Source organism: Stegostoma tigrinum, chromosome 15 (genome assembly GCF_030684315.1).
Source record: "Stegostoma tigrinum isolate sSteTig4 chromosome 15, sSteTig4.hap1, whole genome shotgun sequence".
Lineage (NCBI taxonomy): Eukaryota > Metazoa > Chordata > Chondrichthyes > Orectolobiformes > Stegostomatidae > Stegostoma > Stegostoma tigrinum.
This window is the reverse complement of record NC_081368.1, coordinates 35,282,603-35,295,580: the sequence shown is the minus strand read 5'-3', so window position 1 is coordinate 35,295,580 and position 12,978 is coordinate 35,282,603. Positions and strand designations below refer to the sequence as shown.

Genomic DNA, 12,978 nt, shown 5'->3' with positions numbered 1-12,978 from the left:
GCAGATGCGTATTCACTCTGCTAGAACTTTGTGCAATCTTTGCACTAGTCACAAATCTCAGTCAATTCCACATTTGCCCAATGGATGCTTTGCTTTTAAAATTAAGACAATACAGTCTGGGTTAATCTGAAAATGTGACTATGAGCAGGACAGATTCATTTAAAATGAAGTGTGAACTTTGGTCTTCCTTACAGTTAACGGAAGAAATTCATGTGCCCACCCTCCCACCCCATGCCACAAGATGTTGGCTGTTCTGGCAGTGTGGCAATGTGGAGTAGTTAGTTGATAAAGATGGAATTACATGCCAGCAACATTAAACTTTGCTCTCCATGTCTTCAGGTGTAGTCTTTAAGGGGTTGGGGTGGGGGGGGGGGACATGTAGTGAAGAGGAGTTAGTGAGGGCAGCCAAGAACATAGTCTGTTGGGGACTGCTGCTCTGTGAGAACCACTAATAGTTGCTGAAATGATATTGGTGGAGAATACCAAGGAAAGTGTAGAGGGAAGTCATGGGCTCATTTGTATGAGATATCATCCTGAGATGGTAACAGGGTACAAGATTGATGCATCAAGGGAAAAGTAGAGGGAGAAACTGAAATATGAAAATGAAAAATCCTAAACACTATCCTCAACTCTTAAGGTCCCAAACAGATGGTCAAGATTTTTGAAGCATACTTAATACAAAATGTTAAGATTCTCATTGTATTTCCTTACTGAAGTCACATTACTTAGTTCAGCATGGTGACTCCATAGCATGGAGTTCAGTATCACCATCAGTTTCAAACTTAAGTTTGATTCTAGGGATATAATGAAATTCATGCATATTGTGATAATGTAACTGATCACATGATTCTGACATTCGTAAGAAAAAAGCCACCAGTCTGGAATGAGCATTGAGGAATGTCTTAGACACTAAATTAGACACTGTATTTGAAAACTTTCTATGTACAATTGTAAATAAAGCAGTGTTACAGTATGTAAGGAGTTGAAGAGCCTTATATAGAGGTAAAAAGCAAGCAATCTCAGGGACAATGTCTGTGAAGCCACCAGCAGCCTAGTTTTATTTCAGACTGGTATCTCAACGTGCAAGCAGTAATCCTGGCTTAAAGCACAAGGTAGAACAGTTCCTACTCAAAGTCATGGCTATTTTAACTGATTCATGATTGAGTCCACCGTCAGCTCTACAGGCGTTCTAACTTTCTTGTTGAATTACTGCAATAGCCACAGTTTCTTACAAAAGAATCCAGCTTTCCCTGGCCTATTTTCATTTGAGAGGACAGACAGGATAATCAGGAAGCAAATCAGTGTCTGTATGTGAACAGTGAGTAATCAATTATAATGGTATCAATGCCAATTGCTACAATGTTATAGGTTAATGTAAATGTTGCAGTGCAGTGATGCTTATTTAGGCAGCACTTGGACTTGGTGGGGGAGGGAGGGATTAGGGAAGAGAGAGAAGGCAGAAAGAAGAAAAAAAATTATGTAAAGAAAAGTACTGATGACCACTGGAAAATAGAAAACAGGACACCTTCGAGATGTCATTTCAATTTATTATATCATGGTTACACCGACATTTATCATTGATTATTCCTATATTTGATGTTATATTTTTCAACTGTTAGATCAGCCTGAGAAAACTTTTAGACGGTTGACACATGAGCCTGACATACTCATTATTTCTTTTATTGTCTGTTTAAAATGAAATCATAGCTCAGGTTTTCACTTCTGATTTCTTAAATTCAATTTGAATAAAAAACAAAATTAGCATCATGCAAGTTGAATTTAACAATATTGAGATCCATTGATTTAACACCAAAAAGTTACCCTGAATTTAGGCTGAAGCCTGGGAAATTCTTTATGTCAACTTAATAAAATTAAATACCAGCTGATCAGACACTGAAATATATTACAACATGTAAACATTGAAATGCAAATTGTGTCCGAAAATAGCAGCGATAAAACCATTAAGTAATGGTGTAGAGATTTTAGATATTTTGTGAATGAAGTGAAGGTATACAAGCTCATCTCAATTTTTTAACGTTTATTCACGCCTTCCTTGCTCAATAAATCAATTATTTCCAGGGAGAAAATTACAAGGAGGAGAAGATATTATGCACAAGTGAAATGTGGTCCAGTTATAAATGGAGAGATAAATAGCTACATTCTCTATCAGACCAACAGATGGTTGGGTCCAATATTGTTGTCAAAAGTTATTCTCCTATGATCATTATGTTCGGGTAGCCCTCTATCAGGCTGCTAAATATACATGGTAAATGGAAGACAGGAAAGAATTCATAAATGGTCTCACTTTGTAGTAGCCAAACTTTACTAACATTTCATCTATTTCAATTAGAACTTAAAAAAAGTTACACAAAGTCTCCAACCACCACATTAGACTGGCTAGATGACACAGTCCTTGAAGCAGCTTTCCATATTTAAAGCACATCAATGCAATTCACTTTGTTGTTAGTAACCAATGCTTAAACTTTAAATTTCTGTCATTAACTGAAGGGTCTTAATATGTACAGCAAGGACAATGTTGGTGCACCATACAGGAGGAGAAAATGACTAAACATAGGAAGTTATAATATGACATGAGGGAAGCTTCAACATTTATCTAGAATATTGTTTGCCTCCTATTTGTTAATATTGCTGTAATAAAACAAGAGCATTTGGAGTGCAGAGAATGTGTGCGGCATACAACACTGCAAACAATCCAAATATTTGATAAGTGAGACAAACATTAATCTACAAACAAGAATCTACAGAAATTAATTCCTCAAATGAAACAGTAATTATCTAACTGAACAATTTGGCAGATCCAGTTCTACAATAACATTTCAGCCATTCAGGTGCAGATGTGTCTCTAACCCACTTTAGCCAGATGGATGTTATAGCTCATGAACTGGCTCTATTTATGATCCTTTCCTACGGTACTTATTTTCTGAACTATATCGTTATGGCATTTCTACAAGGGAAGTAAATGCAGTGTTTAGAATCTGAGTAAAAGCTACTTTGTTGAAAGTGCTCCATACATTAGTGTCAGTTTAAGTAAGAGAGCTGGCAAGTTTTTAAATTGAGATCCCTTGTATCTGAATTTCTTACAACTGATAATTAATGTGGAGAGAGGGGTGAAATCACCTATAGACTAAATCGAAGAGTCATTTATAGCAAAATGGATGTAAAGGCCATCCTCCATATTACCAACCACCTGGGTTAGCAAATGTCAATATATATCAAGAGCTATCAATAACTATTTCTCTTTCGACAGATCTCCGTTCAGTATTTCTTTATGTGGCTCACAGCCCATTCAACTGGTGACGTTTAAGCGTTGGAATTCAGTCTCACTTACTGTGTAGTCAGGAAAAAAGGAGCTTTTTAAAAAGGTATACAAACATTAAGTGAAATGGTTCTTATTTATTTAACTGGCCTCTACTCAGAAACTTACTGGGTGGCATTTTTGAAACCAAGTCAGAAGTCTCACAGCACCAGGTTAAAGGTCCAACAGATACAAGTTTTCAGAATGCCGCTCCTTCATCAGGTGAAAGGTTTCACTGTAGGTTAGATTATAAGCTGGTGATGTGAGACTCCTGACTTTGTCCACCCCAGTCCAACACCGGCACCTCCACGTCATTTTTTAAACCAGCAGCTCATTGTAAAGGAAAATTGTGGATAGTGGCAGACATTCCATCATTCTTTGGTATAAAACATTGGAGTGTTCCTGAGAATCTCTTCAGAAAGATAAATATGTGAAACAATAAGCTATAGCTGCTGGAAATCTAGATTAACTGAAACTGCTGGAAATTCTCTGTAGCTCAGGCAGCATCTTTGAAGAGAACAACAGTGTTAACATTTCCCAATGGCATTTCAATTGTGATCTACAGTCCCGGAACATCAACTCTTGTTTCCCATTTCACAGATTCTGCAAGTCTTGCCAAATCCTTTTTTTTTGTTGTTTTTATGTCAGCAAGACAATATTCCGGATTGAAGAAAAATAATATTGAAATTACACGTTCATGTAACTGAGGAATGGGCTATACATGGGACACAGAGTCAAAAACTACTACAGAAATGTCAAGGGCCTAATGGAAGTGTTGGGATAGAAGAATTTTCAGAAAATAGATTGTGTACAAAGATTTGAAATGGCTTCTTTAAAAAGGATTCAAGATTCAAGGCTATAAAGGCAATAGATTCAGTCATTTTACTAGGTGATAGTATTTGAATCGGAAATAAAGGCTTGATTCATGTTATCAAGTGCACTATCAGTTCAGTTGCTGATTGACACAAAATATTTTGGCAGTAAAAACCATTGCAAGTCTTTTTGCACAAAGTGCTATTTCACTTAAGCTTCTTGCCTCCCAACTGAGACCGAAGTAGCAGGGAGCCTGGTATCCATTCATTAGGATTTGACACCATTTCTTGCCAGAGAGCTGTCTCTTCCTCTGTAGAATCCATCCATTCTACTGGGATTCCATAACTATATCCTGTAAAACATAAGACCAAAAGCAAAATCAGTATGAAAATTCACCATCTCCAATGACCAAACACATACACAAATGGAAGATAACAGTTATCACATTTACATGACACCTCCAGATGAGGTATTGAGACATCTGTTGTTTGTGGTATATGTAAGTGACTTGAATGAAAATGTAGATGGGTGGGTTAGTAAGTTTGAAGATGATACAAAGATCCTTAGAGTTGTGGATAGTGTAGAAGTTTGTCAAAGGATACAGTGGGACATAGATCAGTTTCTGATTTGGGCAGAGAAATGGCAGATGGAGATTAATCTGGGTAACTGTGAAGTGCTACACTTTGGGAGATCAAACGTTAGGAAAAAGTATACAGTTAATAGCAGCACCCTGAACAGCACTGATGTACAGAGGGATCTTGGGGCTCAAGCCCATAGCTCCCTGAAAGTTGCCACACAAGTAGATAGGATGGTAAAGGAGACATATGATATGCTTACCTTTACTGGTCGGGGAACTGCATACAAGAGTAGGGATGTCATGGTGCAGCTTTATAACACTTTGGTTGGGCCACGCTTAGATTATTGCATTTACTTCTGGTCACCACATTACAGGAAGGATGTGGGGTCTTTGGAGAGGGTGCAGAAGAGGTTTACCAGGATGATGCCTGGATTAATGGGTGTGAACGATAAGGAGAGGCTAGAAAAACTTAGGTTGTTTTCTCTGGGGTGGCAGAGGCTGAGGAAAGAGTTGATAGAAGTGCATAAAATTGTGAAATACATAGACAGGGTTGAAGGTCAGAATCATTTCCCACCCAGAGTTGAAACGTCTAAAACCAAGGGGCATGCATTTAAGGTGAGAGGGGGAAAGTTCAAAAGAGATGCAAGGGGCAAGTTTTTTTTTTACACAGAGAGTGGTAGGAGTCTGGAACGCATTGCAGGGGGTAGTGGTAGAGGCAGATATGATGGGTGTGTTTAAGGGACTTTTACATAAGCACATGAATATGCAAGGAATGGAGGGATATGGACCAAGTGCAGGCAGATGGGATTAGTTTAATTTGGCGTCATGTTTGTCACCAGATCACAGGCTGAAGGGCCTCTTCCTGTGCTGTACAGTTCTATGTCCTATGAGAAAGCTCTTAATTTAAGATCATCAGGGGACCAGCTTGCTTTGTTAGGAACAGCACTAGTATACAATATAATTTAAAAGACCTTTAGCAGCAATAATCACAGGAAATATTGATCATTGGAACCTTGTGGAATTTATGCCCTTTTGTTCGATGCTGCCACAGTCCTGCTGCATATATAGTTTTGGGTTGTTGTAATATTATTCAACAAAAGTTAGGCTTTTGTGGACATACATTCACTTTTGCTGCACGCAACAAACACTTTTCTTTTATTAAAACACAAGATTATTCTCTTTTCTTATTCCAGATAGCTAGGTAGTGACAGAGAGAACTGGACTCCAGTCTTTATACACTTGCAAGCAGTTATTTACAGAAACATACATTAAAAGTATGCATCTCCAAATCCAGTTAGGGTTAGACACATTTTGAAATTGGATGCAGCACAGTCACACCACATTTAATCACCAACTCCCTCCTTTACACTGGACATAATGGACTAAGTTTCACCATGATGAAGGGAATGGGATTGGAGGTGATTTCTCCAACCACATGGCATGCCCTCTGATAGCACGTTCCTACATCTGGCCTGCCTTCAGGAGGCAGTTTCTGGAAAGTGATGGCCACCCAACTGCTAAAGATCAATTGCCAATTAAAGTGCCAAATGAAGGAACTCTTCAAACACTGTCTGAACTTTCTTTATGACACTAGCCCCAGTGTGCAGCTGGAAGGCCAGGCGCCCCCTGGCAGCAGATTGCGGGACAGAGATGTATTTTGATAAGCAACCCTGGATGGACTTTGCTGGGCTTTAGGGGACACAGTTGGCCTCTCTTTCACAATGGCCTGGCAGCTGTGACTACTGAACTATGTTTTACTGGATGTTCATTGTTCAGATTATGCCTCTATCAGCATCATTCCCCTACTTTAGCAAGGTACACCTGCTGAACTCCAGAAACACTGACCCTCTGGTTTGACCAGCAGCACTGACATTCCATTTACTCCATAAAAGGACAGCAAAGGATGATGCAGCTAATTACAAGGCTAGTGCACTTCTGACATGTGTGAGCTCAAGATCCTCATTTGGTCCGAACTCAATGTCCTGAAGCCCACAGTAAATCCAGTCCACAATACTGGAAAAGGTGAGAAGCTGACTATCCAAACAACTACTAAAATGCAATATATTTAGCATTGATATTTAGGAGGTCTCTCGTTGAAGTGGGTAGCTGGTAGCAAATGGTCAACAAAATTCTCTGGTTACAGTAGTGGTTTGTAAATGTGGTCCATTGTATCATAATGTGAAAAAGGGGAATTGCTGTTTTGTGTGTCCGCAGTTCCAAAAAATTAGTATTCCATGCATGTGATGCTGAATTCTGAAGGATAGCTGCAAAAGTTAAGCCGTGATCATGCAAATGAAGCTGCCTATTTATCCCTCTGTCACTAGATGGAGTCAGGCTATAAATTATGTTGTATTCAGGCACAATAATTCTCAACTCCATCAACAATAAAAATCACAGAAACAGTAATAAAGATGCTTTTGTTTGATGAACAAGCATTGTGACAATAAACAGGATAAGGAATTACAAACATGTCACGTTGAAACATATCAAGTTAACTGATACAGCATGTCTCACCTGCAACTTGAGACTGATTGCATTGACAATACAGCATTTTCCATGATCACAGCCTAATCCTTTCTAACTGCCTCTTCAGGATTTAAGCCTGCATACATTGGCTTTTCCTGAAAGTTAATGATGGTGGAAAGATTGCAGTGTTTCTGTTCCCTGTGCCTAAGCACTGTAAGCCTGTAACCTCAATTCTGACAAGCCTTCTGGCTGCTGTCTCAGAATGAGTATCCTTTAGCTAGTGCTTGGTCCTTGGCTGAGACTCCCCATCCACCATTCACACAACAACCCCACATTTGAATCGGTAAATGGTTGCTTCTTTTTTGCTCTTTATGTACAAAATATTGCCCATAACTTTTCTTACCTCTTGCCACTTAGCTCCTAGAAAACTCTTCTGGCTGCTCAGATAACAAAGTGTGAAGCTGGATGAACACAGCAGGCCAAGCAGCATCTCAGGAGCTGCTGCTTGGCCTGCTGTGTTCATCCAGCTTCACACTTTGTTATCTTGGATTCTCCAGCATCTGCAGTTCCCATTATCTCTTCTTGCTGCCCATCCCATGTCCATAACTAGGCCATTTAGAACACTATTTTCCATGTTTCTATCTGCACAAAATGGTATGTAATGGTTTCTCTGATTCCATATGATCCCATGAATTAATATATCATTGTCCTTATTTCCACATCGACCCACGGACTTGTCCCACCAAATCGCCTCTACAGTTTCCTCCAGTCCAATTTACATTATTTGTTTGACCATCATTTATCTCATGTTCTTTTGCAGGAATCACTGACAGGAGATAGTCATTTCACTACACAACAAAATTGAATTCTAGGTGAGGCAGTGGGCTGTTCATGCTCAGCATCTGTAGGCTGGACTACAATCTTGCCATGGAGGACACCACACTTCAAAGAAAGTTCCACATAAATCAAGCCCAAAGAGAAATGATGTATTTACCTGTGCCAAAACCTAGCCTGAGACCACCCAGAAAATGATTGGTCAGTTTTTCATGATCCCATACTGTCAGTTCAACACAGGCTTCCTTCAGATCCTCCGTTCTGAAGCCATCGTATACAATAGTATGGTTATAAATAGGGTTGGTGTCCTTCTTCACAATCCGAGTCTTCTGGTAACTCTTCTTACTTGTGTCAGGAAGCACATAACTGAGGGATAAAATAGTGAGGGAAGTTAAAGCATTTAAACAAAGACAGCGCAAACAGAATAGGTGAGGACTAAATTATATACTGCAGAGGATAGTACAAGTAAGTCGAGTGAAGCTTGGTTCAGGCAATGGGAAGAAAAATGGTTAAGACTTATAAAATTCCAATTTATTTAATAATATTAGCCAGGGGTCAACCTTGATCACAATTTACTTCCTGATGCAGTTGAGATTGTATATGTGGGTAGGGGTGGGTGAAGAAAGAATTGTGGTGAGGAAGAAAAGAAACATTGTGGTCAAGGGTGAGGTGGGAGGGGAAAGGGGATGTGACTATTGAGGGTCTTGGTTCCTTCAAGCTCAAAGTGATATAGCATCAGTGATGATAGCTATTGTTTTGTCTGAAATGGGTGAGTCTTGTTGATGAACAACATGGAAGTTTATTGCATTATTGCAACAACTGACAGATCGCAGGACGATGCTGTACGTTATGATAGGACTGTTAGGAGCACACTAACCTCAGGCCTGTCTCATACCACCTCTCTCTTTACTCTGACCGAGTATGATATGCTTACTGCACTCAAAGTATGAACACTTCCAGACCCATATACAAGCGTGGTGTGTGCTGGTATGTACGTGAGAGAGTTGAAAGAGTGTACACTCTGTTCTATGGAGAAAGATGGTGGTCTTAAGGGACAGAGTTGTTTTGAATGGGAAAGGTTTCAGATTCCACAAGGAAAGAAAAGAATCTGCTGGGGGTGGTGCAGAGGGTCTGAAATCATTGGGCAGTGAGGCAGATATCAGAGTATCTGGGGAGGTTGAAGTCGAGGTGGAAATAATCCTGGGTGGGGCGGTGCAGTTTGTGGTAGGGGAGTAAAGATTGTACCTGTGGGGAGATTATAATCCTGGGGATATGGTGGGGCTGGTCTGGGCTTTAAAGATCATGTCTGTTAGGAGAAATTGAGGTTTCAGCCAGTGAGGAGTGACATTATGGTCTCTGTGGAGACACATTATGGTCTGGGAGGAGAGATTGTGGTCCCGAGGGGAAATCACAGTCCAGGCTCGAGAAATCTTCATCCTGGAGGACAGAGATTGCAGGGGTGCAGTGGGCAGGCTAGAGATGTTGCAGGAGGTGGGATTCAGGTCATCCAATTACAGGATGAGAAGATGATTATCTTCTTGGGATTGTTTTGGGCTGTAACCAGCACTGTCAGCCTACCATTTGTCTGCCAGGGTTCCATGATTACAGAAATCCAGCCAACGGGGTAAAACCACAAAAGCCCTTTAAAATGGATGCACACAACATCCTGCAGAGAATCCAATGACCCTTCCGCTTATTAAGCATAGGCTGGTGCTCACCTCCCAATAAACGTTCCCTCTAAGTACTGCAGTTCCTGACTACACAGCAATCCAGAATGTACCATGTAGTCCCACAAGAAGGCCACACAGAAGTAACACTTCCTTCAAGATGGGTGAACATGTGACTGTGCAAAAATCCTAAAGGGATCAATCTATGCAGCAAACCGACCACACACAGTCAAAATCATCGATCCTGACATATTGCTATTGAAACTGGAAGTGAGTGGGTTGGGTATCATGTATGAGATTTAGAAATAATTAACTTCCCACCTGTTTTTGGAGGTTTAAAATTTGCACTACAGTATCTTCAATTTCATTCATGCTCCTTTACTGGTGGATCTTCAATAATATTAAGCAATGCACAACTCCAAACCACTAGAAGCTTAAACAATTCCACAGATATCACCTGCTGAATTAGGCCAGAAACAAGGTGCCTTGTTCCTTTCTGCAGATACTGCACTTTGTGTGGACTAGTTGCACCTGCTGTTGGAAATGGGTGCAGCTCCCAGTCCCTTGTGTGACTCCCAGGACCACACCTCCCATAACCCTCATCCCATTATGTAACTCTCCTCTATTCTAAGACCCTAGAACAATTTCAGGCCTCTGGTGGATTCAGTGTCACCAAAAACCATTGTTTATGAGAAGCTGCCAGCTTTTGATTGGGTCACAGCTCTCAATGGACGATATTCCTGCTAGCAGGAAATTTGGTCCCAGGGAAGGCTTTATGTTGATCACTTCCTTGAGGACATCTAAACTTGTAAGGCCTACTCTACCCGACTCAGTTTCAACTCTGTGTCCCAACAAAATCCAGGTGAACATTTTCCTTTCAAATGACAAGAAATACATGAGACAATGAAATGAAAAATCGCCCTTTCTCCGGATTTCTATGGATTTGAAAATGAAAAAAATCTGTGAATTTAATGCACTATTACAGACAACCATTAAAGTACCATTTCACAAATGAATCCACTCCAGATGATCGAAGCTGGGGCAAATCCTTAGCATTTTTCATCCATATGTGTACCTCTCCAGTGGGAGGATCTCCAGCACCTTAATAAATTATTTAAAGATCAAATTAATCCTTTCAAAAGTAAATATTTCAACTTCTGAAAACAAAAATGCAGTAAATTAAAATTACAATGTGGAATTGAAGAAAATAAAAAAAAGGTTTTTCCATTTTGTGATGGTTGAGCAGGACTAAATTGTCCTCAACCAATCATAATAGAACCCAAAATAAGAAGAATCCTCTCCATGCTGCCACCAGGCATCCCACTATTTACACAAAAACAAAGTGGGCTCCAGAACTAATAGTATCAGAGATAATGGGAACTGCAGATGCTGGAGAATTCCAAGATAATAAAATGTGAGGCTGGATGAACACAGCAGGCCAAGCAGCATCTCAGGAGCACAAAAGCTTTTGTGCTCCTGAGATGCTGCTTGGCCTGCTGTGTTCATCCAGCCTCACATTTTATTATCCAGAACTAATAGCCCTGTTTGTTCTTCTACCATGATGAATATTAGAGACCTAAACCATATGTGATGTATGTAACACAGACAGAAGGAGTTCAATAACTACCAGTGTATGCAGCAGCATAATGATCAGATAACTTTTAAAAACTCCCCCTATAGATGTTCCAGAAATATTTACACTGTTCATTGCAAACCTGGAAGTGGTAAAATCTCAATGCGATAGCAAGATAAACTGTACAGAGGGATAATAAAGCGCCTCTGCACCATTAATTACTCAAATCTGTGCATTTGAGATGGATGTTCATTTGATCACTCATTATTTAGCAGTAGTTAAAAAAATAGTACTGCGTATGTCCCACTGTGGTTGAAACACATACTGTAACTGTAGAGAGTGATACGAAGGAAAGGAAAATGCCCAATCTAACGATGGGATTAGGGATCACAAATGTTCAAGCTAATTTCGAAAAGTAATGTTTTTCCTGAAACATAAAAATGCCACTTGGGTCAACTGATCTGAACTCAATCTTTTGATTGATCTGAACTCCTACAACTCACATAATCTGAACATCATATAACTCTTATACCCATCCATCGTCTCAAAATATCTCTTCACGAACATCCTCACTACACTATCTTTTATGTCAATGACCTTTCCAAATAACTTGTTCCAGGCAGTTGGTACCTGTTGTGCAAATATTTAATTGAAATTCACCATTTAGTCATAATCTGTTATCTTCTTGACATCATTCCTCTACTGAATTATAAATTCACCGAAGGAACTGAAGTTCCCTAAGTGTACACTTGCATTCAATAATTATTTATGGTTGTTCAACAAAAACATAAAGGAGTGTTTGTATAACATCTGTGAGCCAAGAGCAATCTTTTGCTAAGATGATTTCCTGCTTAAAAATAAAGTGGTAGAAGGGAGATGGGAAGGTTCTTGTCCAGCATTGCTGCAATTAAAAGAAATGGGTAAGTACAATAAATCTTCCACAAAATTGAGGTAAAGGTTGACAACTGCTCAAAAGCTCACAACATTTTATATTTTACAATTGGAAGAACCCAATTCAAAAATGAACAAAACCAGGGTTGTTGAATATTGATTGATTGCTGACACATTTTGCTGGAACACAGGTTTAGGTTATCGCTTAGACTACACGAACCAGCATTGAGCAAACACTACACATTCTGTTCACTAGTGAGCCAGCAGAAGATGGGAAAATAAGTTTAAAATATATATACCATCGGGAGTTTTCAATGAACGATGATAAATCTCAGCCAAATTGAGAATCAGCGGGAATACAATTGGAATTTAGATCATAAAATCGCCAAAGGAAAGACAGATCAATTTTTACCTAAACTGCCGGGTGGCACATATTTGATAGCGAGGTTTATTTCTCCTCTGTGATCCACACCAACTCCCACCATGGGACACTGCAAAATAAAGTCAAAAAACAACTGAAAGTTGTGCAAAACATCGCAATATGTTCATTTAGCAGTAATGAACATATATGACATTGGTAAAAGGGCACGTAGATGGGAAAAGACTCAACTTTCTAAGGTTAGGCAGGCGTGGCCGAATGGTATTATTATTAGACTATTAATCCAGAGTTTTAGATAACGTTCTGGTGACCTAGGTTCAAATCCTGCCATGGCAGATGTTGTAACTGAATTCAATTTTTAAAAAATCTGCAATGAAGAAAAACCCACCTCATTTACTAAAGTCCTTCAGGGAAGTAAATCTGTCATCCTCATCTGGTCTGGTCTACATGTGACTCCAGACC

At 39.6% G+C, this 12,978-nt stretch overlaps 1 protein-coding gene across 6 annotated transcripts in view; it reads right to left on the bottom strand.

Moving 5' to 3' along the window:
• Positions 1–1,526: 1,526 nt before the first annotated feature.
• Positions 1,527–12,978, bottom strand: part of LOC125458751 (synaptotagmin-like protein 2) — a 99,129-nt gene continuing 87,677 nt past the window's right edge. For all 6 annotated transcript variants that reach the window (XM_048544350.2, XM_048544352.2, XM_048544353.2 and 3 more), the window contains 4 exons: positions 12,550–12,628; positions 10,675–10,774; positions 8,167–8,372; positions 1,527–4,481 (listed from right to left, as the gene is read on the bottom strand). In XM_048544350.2, the coding sequence (XP_048400307.2) occupies positions 4,336–4,481; positions 8,167–8,372; positions 10,675–10,774; positions 12,550–12,628 (531 nt within the window). In that variant the 3' untranslated portion in view covers positions 1,527–4,335. The remainder of the gene's footprint in view (positions 4,482–8,166; positions 8,373–10,674; positions 10,775–12,549; positions 12,629–12,978) is intronic.